This window comes from Vombatus ursinus, unplaced genomic scaffold, assembly GCF_900497805.2.
Source record: "Vombatus ursinus unplaced genomic scaffold, bare-nosed wombat genome assembly UNPS02009994.1, whole genome shotgun sequence".
NCBI lineage: Eukaryota > Metazoa > Chordata > Mammalia > Diprotodontia > Vombatidae > Vombatus > Vombatus ursinus.
Window position 1 is genome coordinate 6,800,360 of NW_020949772.1, and position 7,865 is coordinate 6,808,224.

Below are 7,865 nucleotides of genomic sequence, written 5' to 3' on the forward strand. Positions count from 1 at the left end.
AAATCTGAGGCAAACAGGGTGAAGTGACTTGCCCAGGGTCACACAGCTAGTAAGTGTCTCAGGCCAGATTTGAACTTAGGAAGTTAAATCTTCTTGACTTCAGGCCCAGTGCTCTATTGGGCCATCTAGTTGCCCACTGTTTCATACAGAATCCTTTTCTCAGTTCTCTGTATGATGAAATCTTCACAATTATATATAATAAATAAGAAAGTTTGAATTTTTAAAATTCTTTTTTTTAATTCTTAGGTAAATAAAAAAACAAAAGGGAGCCCCTCACATAATCTAACCAGGATGCTTCAGAAACACAAACCAAGTCACTCCTGACCTATGGCACAGATTGACCAAGATCTGGGGGATGATCCACTGGAAATGCTTGACTTTCCCTGGGGTTTCAACCACTTTGGTTTCTGTTTTTTAAAATGATTCACTGTGACAAGCTTCCTGAGCCCGGTGAATGGAAGGAAGACCTAAACAAGATTAAACAAGACTCCAATCTTGCTTTAGGGCAAGAAATTCCCTGGAACTGGCCCCCAGAATCCAAGGAGAAGAGAAGTCATTTGCCTGGAGAGTTTTAAATTTTTGTTTAGAATCATAGAGCTGGACAGGACCTTGGTGATCTGGTCCAATATGCTTGTTTTATTGATGAGGAAACTAAAGCCCAGAAAGAGGGATGATGTTATCCCAGAAACACAGCTAATAAGAAGCAGAGCTAAGCCTAGAACATCTCCTAAAAAGAATGGAGTAAAGCCTTGAGTATCATAGCTGGAAAGAACCTTAGAGGCTTGTTGCCTCTCATTTTACAAATAAGGAAACTGAGGCCTGGAGAGAGTAGATGACTTGCCCAGAGTCACACAGGGAGTAACAGAGGCTAGAGTTAATTCAGGTTTTTTAGCTCCAAATCCTGTGCCCTTTCCACCCTACCATGCTGTCTCCCTGTTTCTAAGGATATCAGTCAGCCACTAAACATTGACTAAGCACCTACTATGTGCCTTGTGCCATGCTAAGTGTTGAGGATATAAAGAAAGGCAAAACCAATGTCTACTCTCAAGGGAGTTTACAATCTAACGGGGGAGATGGCACATAAACAACTATGTACTAACAAGTTATAGACAGGATAAATGTGAAATAATCAACAGAGAGATGGCACTAGAATTAAGGGGGATTGTTACCAGCTCCATAGATTTCACTTCCCAAACCATCCTTCATACAGATGCTAAAATAATCTTCCCAATGCACAGGTCTGATCATGTTACTACCCTGCTCATAAGCCCTCCTTGGCTCCCTATTGCCTCTGGGTTAGAAATACCAGCCCTTTAACTTGGCCTTTCAAGTCAACTACACTCTGATCCCCAGCTATCTTCTTCCTTACTCCCCATTAAAATTAGCCTTGTTTCACCTTACTCCCTTTCACGTGCTCTCTGTTTCATGTATTATTTTCTCTTCTTCTTTCCTTTCAGAGTTGTCCCTTCCTTTGGAGCTCAGCTCGGTACTGTTTTTCTCTGGGAAAGCCACTCCTTCCACCCATGTTGAATGTTCCTTCCCTCGTCAAGGGCACCTTGCCTGGATCTCTCCTTTGTCCCCAATGGGACCTTTGTAGGGTTCTTATCTGTGCACACGGCACAACCCACTGTTAGAATGTCAGCTCCTTGAGGGCAGACGAGTAGGCGAAAGGTCTTATACTTTGTAAGTGTTTAATAAATGCCGGCTGAATTGAATTGAATTGGAATGCGTCGAATTAAATTGAACTGATTTGAGTGAAAGTAGCCACTCCCTAATGAGTCCAGAAGGAAAAAGATAGCTCCATCCACTGGAGCCTTCCTATGATGGTACTCTTGCGGTCCACATGGACCACCACAACAATAATAAAAAGACTACGATTTATAAGAAAGTTAGTAATAGAGCCCCTTGGGATGGACTTGTAGGACACTGATTTCTTTTTGCCTTTTATTAGCTCGTCTCCTACAGTTCATCTGCCAGGACACTAGGGCCTGATCATCTACCCTGCCATAGTGTTCCACTTCCTGCCTAGGATCATAGCTTTAGAAGGCAACCTCCTCATTTTACAGGTGGGAAAACTGAGGCCCGTGGAGATTCACTGGCTTGCCAAAAGTCACCCTGGGCATCAAGGTGGCACAGTGGATCGAACACTGGACTAGGAACCAAAAAGACTCATCTTCACGAGTTCAAATCCAGCCTCAGACACTTACCAGCTATGTGACCCTGGGCAAGTCACTTCCCCCTGTTTGCCTCAGTTTCCTCAGCTGTAAATGAGCTGGAGAAGGAAACAGCAAAGCATTCCTGTGTCTCTGCCAAGAAAACCCCAAATGGGGTCAGGAAGAGTCAGACACAACTGAAAAATGACCTGACAACAACAAAGTCACCCAGTAATAAATAAGGTAGTAGACATCACATGTGGGATTTGAACATAGTTCCTCTCACTCCTGAGTCAGGGCTCTTTCTACCCTAGGACTTCTAGACTAGGTACTCTAAAGGCCCTTCTCTCACTTCCCTCTCACATCCCCATCATGAGGAAATTAATCAGCTCAATTTTGAAATTCACCTTAGTTGGGGTGATCTTAGGTTGAGTCAATCATCACCTTAATCTTTTTTATCTAACTCCCCTACCCCACCCCACCCCCATCCCCTAGACTGTCCAGACCATCCAGCAATGTGCTGGGACGCCAGTGTCCACCCAGTGTAGACATCTCACCATCTTCCTTGCTGTCACTTAGAACCTACCTCCACCTTTTCACCCCCTGCTTAAGGAACAATAAGAAAATGAATACATTGCTACTGGGAAGGTTGAAACAATTTACTGCTCTGTTCCTCTACTTGTAATTCTTATGTCTGCCAACATCAGGGCTCCCTTCCCTGGCCGCTTATTCTAGATACATGCTGTTTTCCTCAATAATAAAGTACCTATTAGGGGCTAGACACTTCATATATACTGTCTCATCTGGGCCTCAGAACAACCCTGTGAGGTAGGTGCTATAATAGTCCTCATTTTATAGATGAGGAAACTGAGGCAAACAGGGTGAAGTGACTTGCCCAGGGTCACACAGCTAGTAAGTGTCTGAGTCTGGATTTGAATTCAGGTCTTTCTGCTTCCAAGTCTTTCTCTCTAGCCACCTAACCTATGTTCCTGAGGTCCTTTCTGACTGATAGTTTCACTTACATCCTATTAATAGGGTCTTGCCACTGAAAAGCTCAATTTCCTTAAAACAGATTTTTAGAAACTGCTCACTTATGGTTTTGCCTTTCTTAACCAGCACAGCGACTTCCGCACAGCGGACATGGAATAGATGCTGCTTTTTGTTGCTGGAAAAACAAAGAAAAGTTTACTGTCAATTCAATTTCCTGCACCACTGGAGAGCCAAAGAGGCCTCGAGGCAAATTACAAGGAAACAAAACAACTCATTTTCTTTAGCATACTTTTCTAACTAGAAAATAACTTAAAATTGAGGGGTATTTCATATTTGTGGAGGGAGAATCAAAAGGGACAGTAAAGAAAAATTCAAGATATTTGCCCTTGCAAAAGGCCCATTACTATTTTCTCAGAATTCCAAAAAATACTTTAAATAAATGTATGTATGGGGGGGGCGGGGAGGAAATGTTCAAATAGTTCTAGAGGCTTTCTTTTTTAAAAAAAATGATATTGTTTAGTCTGGCAAATGTGATCTTGCCAAAAGCATAAATAAACTCATCATTTATCCCTAATAATTTCTGTAAAATAGCTCTACACACACACACACACACACACACACACACACAAAACCTAGTGACAAACACAGGATCATAGAACTGGAAAGGGCATTAGAGTTCCAATTTTTCATTTTACAGATAGGAAAACTGAGTCTCAGATGGGTTAAGTGACTCCCTCAAATTGACCCCAGGGTGTAAGTGACAGAGAGAGGATTTGAGGCTTTGACCCTAGAACCCCTGAATCGGCCACACAGACTCTCGCTTCCCATAGAGGACATCCTTCACATTCATAACAATCAAATAGCAATCTGTCTAAATTTACCCTTCATATTTTCACCAAGTATTGTGGGTTCTGTCGACCTCAGGGATTTTTATTATTTGTTTATGCAAACAGCTACTGAAAGGTTGCATAAGCTCTCTGCTCTCTGTCTTTCTCCTTTTTTTTTTCCCAGCTGTTTCGTAGTTTCCTGGTAACCATTCAGTCATTTATTTCGACACCTCTGACCTAACATAAAGGCAGACCCACAGCTACTCACCCTCACACACACACCTCTTTCCTTGAGTGCCGGTCTTTAGCAGGAAACTCCTCGGTGACGTTCTCTCTCTGCAAAGCCAAGCCATGAGCAGCAAAAACTGCTGCGTCTTCCGTGATGACTTTATTCCTCGGGTGTTGCCCCCAGTGCTGGGGCTGGAGTTTGTGTTTGGAACCATTGGCAATGGTCTGGCCCTGTGGGCTTTCTGCTTTTCCCTGAAGTCCTGGAAATCTAGCCGGATCTTCCTTTTCAACCTAGCTGTGGCTGACTTACTTCTGATCTTCTGTCTTCCCTTTCTGACGGATAACTATGTCAGAAAATGGGACTGGAAGTTTGGTGACATCCCTTGCCGGCTGATGCTTTTCATGTTGGCCATGAACCGGCAGGGCAGCATTATCTTCCTCACGGTTGTGGCTGTGGACCGATACTTTCGGGTGGTTCACCCCCATCATGCTCTGAACAAGCTATCCAATAGGACAGCAGCCATCATCAGCTTCCTTCTGTGGGGTGTCACCATCGGCCTCACTGGCCACCTCCTCATCAACTCCCATGTGAAAAAGATGGGAGACTCACAGTTCTGCAGCAGCTTTGCCATCTGCCCAACCTTTGGCTGGCATGATGCCATGTTTCTCCTGGAGTTCTTCCTGCCCCTTGGCATCATCATATTCTGCTCCACCAGCATCATCTGGAGTCTTCGGAGGAGGCAGTTGGACAAGCAGGCAAAGATCAAGCGGGCCATCCGATTTGTCATGGTGGTCGCCATCGTTTTTGTGATCTGCTTTTTGCCCAGTGTGGCTGTGAGAATACGAATCTTCTGGCTCCTCCACTCACAGGGCACCAGCAACTGTGAGATCTACCGTTCAGCAGACCTGGCCTTTTATATCACCCTCAGCTTCACCTACATGAATAGCATGCTGGACCCCTTGGTATACTACTTCTCCAGCCCATCTTTCCCCAACTTCTTCTCCAAGCTGATCACTTGCCATCTTTGGCAAAAGTCAACAGGAGACTCTGATAACAACCGGAGCACCAGCGGGGATCTCACAGGGGACTTGTGCCTCGCCAGTTCCAGTTGTGGAAATACCAACGCCGGAAAGAGTTTGCCAGATGCATTAATGATGAACTCCAGTGTGGCGTGGAACCCTACAAATACAGCCCCAGCATCTCCTTAAACAATCCAGGTGATGGCAGAGAAGGGAGAATGAGGCTACTAGAACTAAGACTTCTAGAAATGGGTCTTGTTGGTCTATGGATCGATACCACTGCACTGGTCCATAGATACCTGTTGTCTTCAGAGCTGATGGCTCTGATGAACAAGAGAAACAGCACAGTGACTTTCAATTCTGATCTGCAAAGCTCATCTTCTGGAAGGCTTGGCCTAATTTATGCATCTCAAAGCATCGTCTAGATCCCAAATGTAACAACAGTGGAATTGAGTCCAGAAGAGACCATAGATTTGGGCCAGGCACTCTGCCAGCCCTGGAGCTTCTGGTCAGAATCTGCGTCTTGTTCCACTTTTCCCTCCACGAGTGGAAGTAGAGGAGGTGGGGGAGGGTGGGTCCTCCACTCCAGGAGCAACGTCCAGCAGGACTGTGTGCAGAACCGGGGTGCCTGGTCCTTTCAGAGGCTGGCCAGTCCATCCGGGATCGAAGAGACTCCCCATGTCCGCGTTCTCCAGTGGTGAAAGGAAGAGAATAAACACAAGGAAATGCAGATCCCATTAGAAGGTGGGAAACTGAACAGTGATACTAAGTGATATTAAATGACATGTTCAGTACAGCTAATGGGCTACTAATCGATCCCTAGCATGTTTACACTTGAGGGTTGAGAAGCTGGAAAAAAACAAACAAACCACCCTCTCCGGTCTCAGAAGAAAGCTGCCTCTTCATTGTTTGCTTTTGTCTTTTAAAGGGAAAATGCTACTACCTACGGGTCAGAGGACAGTGGTTTGTGTGGTTTGTGCGCGTTTTTAACCACCTCTGTTGTCCAGTAGTTACCATGATTTCATTTCTTTAATAAAATTTAATAGAAAAAATCCCCGCTTGTGTTGCATGTGATGGGTCACAGAAAAGCTCGTCTGTTCTTTGAGCTGTTATTTCGAGTTCTTGAGTGTGTACCATAGGAAAACTAAAACAGAACGGGGACAAGCATTAAGAGTTTTCACTGAGGGAAAAAGGGGCTTCTAAGTATTATAGTTTCAGTTCCGAATCTCAGCATGGCAAGAAAAAGTCCTGGTTTGTGGGGAATTAGTCACCTGGCTTTGCTGCTAAGCTCTTTTCTGGCTCCCAGGCACTCCTGGATTCCTTGGCGAGTAGAAGCTTGTCCCTGACCTCCTTAGTTCTTGATAGGAAACTTATAGATGGTCCCACCCTATCTGCCTGAACAGAGATAAATAAATAATGAGAGTAATCTCGGGACATGTTTACTCTGCAACACTTCTGAGAATCAAAGAGCTATTGGGAACCCAGGGACCTTGGGGAGCAACCTCCCCACTTAAAGATGAGGCATCGGACCTTTAGGGAGGTGACAAGATCATGGGCTCATAGATGTAGAGCCGAAAGAGACCTCAAAAGCCATCTCGTCCAATTTTCTCTCTTCCCTTCCCCTCCCTCCCATTTTATAGGTGAAGAAACTGAGATCTAAAGAGAGGAAATGACTTGTCCTGGGATTACACAAGTAGTAAATGACAGAACAGGATTTGAACCCAGGTCTCCTGACTCCAAATCCAGTACTTTTTCTATTTAATTGCCTTTAGTTACTTTTCTTGTTAAAAATTTAATTGACATCTTTTGTTTTCTTACATCATCTAAATTTTTGTGTCCCTCCCCCAACTCAATCCAGGAGAATTATCCCTAATAACAAATTATGAAAGAAAAGAGGGAAGAGGTAAAAACCCCCAGCAAAACTGATCAGCATATTTTTTAAAATCTGATAATATATAAAATGCTCCATATCCGTGAATGAGCCACACTTGTGGAGCCCCCACCTCTGCAAATGAGTCAGGGGACTTTGATTGCCTTTCAATTGATCATTCAGCAAGCATTTAAGCTCTTATTCTGTGCAGGGTGTACGAGACACTAAGCTGGGCTCTGGAGCAGCAGAGAGAAGAAAGCTAACTAGACCCTGCCTTCAAAGAGCTCATATGCTAACAGGGAGAAACACTACGTGCACAAAAAAGTATACATGATATATACAAAGTGGATACAAAGTAATGCTAGAGGGAAAAGCGCTAGGAGCTGGGTTAGGGTTAGAAGATTGAGAGAGGTTGCCTGCAAAAGCCTGCATGTGATTTGTATTTTTAAAAATCAAGCACATTTTTATTGATAGCTTTTATTTTTTCATTATCTACATTTCCCCCTGTACCTCTTCTCCTTCCATGCCCCATTATTATAAAAAAAAATTTTTTTATAGAAGATGAGGTAGAAAAGAACAAAAATTCAGCAAAACCCATTGATATGTTGAAGAAACCTACCATTCTATCCAATGTTCTACACCCATAGACATCACTCCTATTCATACCTCTGCAAAGGAATGAGGGGAGATATCTTTTCATATCTCTTTTCTGGGGCCAAGGTTAGTCATTTCCGATTGTTCTTTCCCTGTACATCGTTGACTAAGTCTTGAAAGAAG

At 43.8% G+C, this 7,865-nt stretch overlaps 1 protein-coding gene across 1 annotated transcript; it reads left to right on the forward strand.

Moving 5' to 3' along the window:
* The first annotated feature begins 4,229 nt into the window (after nucleotides 1-4,229).
* HCAR2 (hydroxycarboxylic acid receptor 2) lies at nucleotides 4,230-6,262 on the forward strand. The gene has a single exon (XM_027853546.1). It carries the CDS (start codon nucleotides 4,322-4,324, stop codon nucleotides 5,405-5,407), a length of 1,086 nt encoding a protein of 361 aa, XP_027709347.1. The 5' UTR covers nucleotides 4,230-4,321; the 3' UTR covers nucleotides 5,408-6,262.
* Nucleotides 6,263-7,865: the final 1,603 nt, after the last annotated feature.

Bases quoted from the DNA above. Each gene is read 5' to 3' on its own strand.
- HCAR2 (XM_027853546.1), top strand. From the start codon at position 4,322: ATGAGCAGCAAAAACTGCTGCGTCTTCCGTGATGACTTTATTCCTCGG.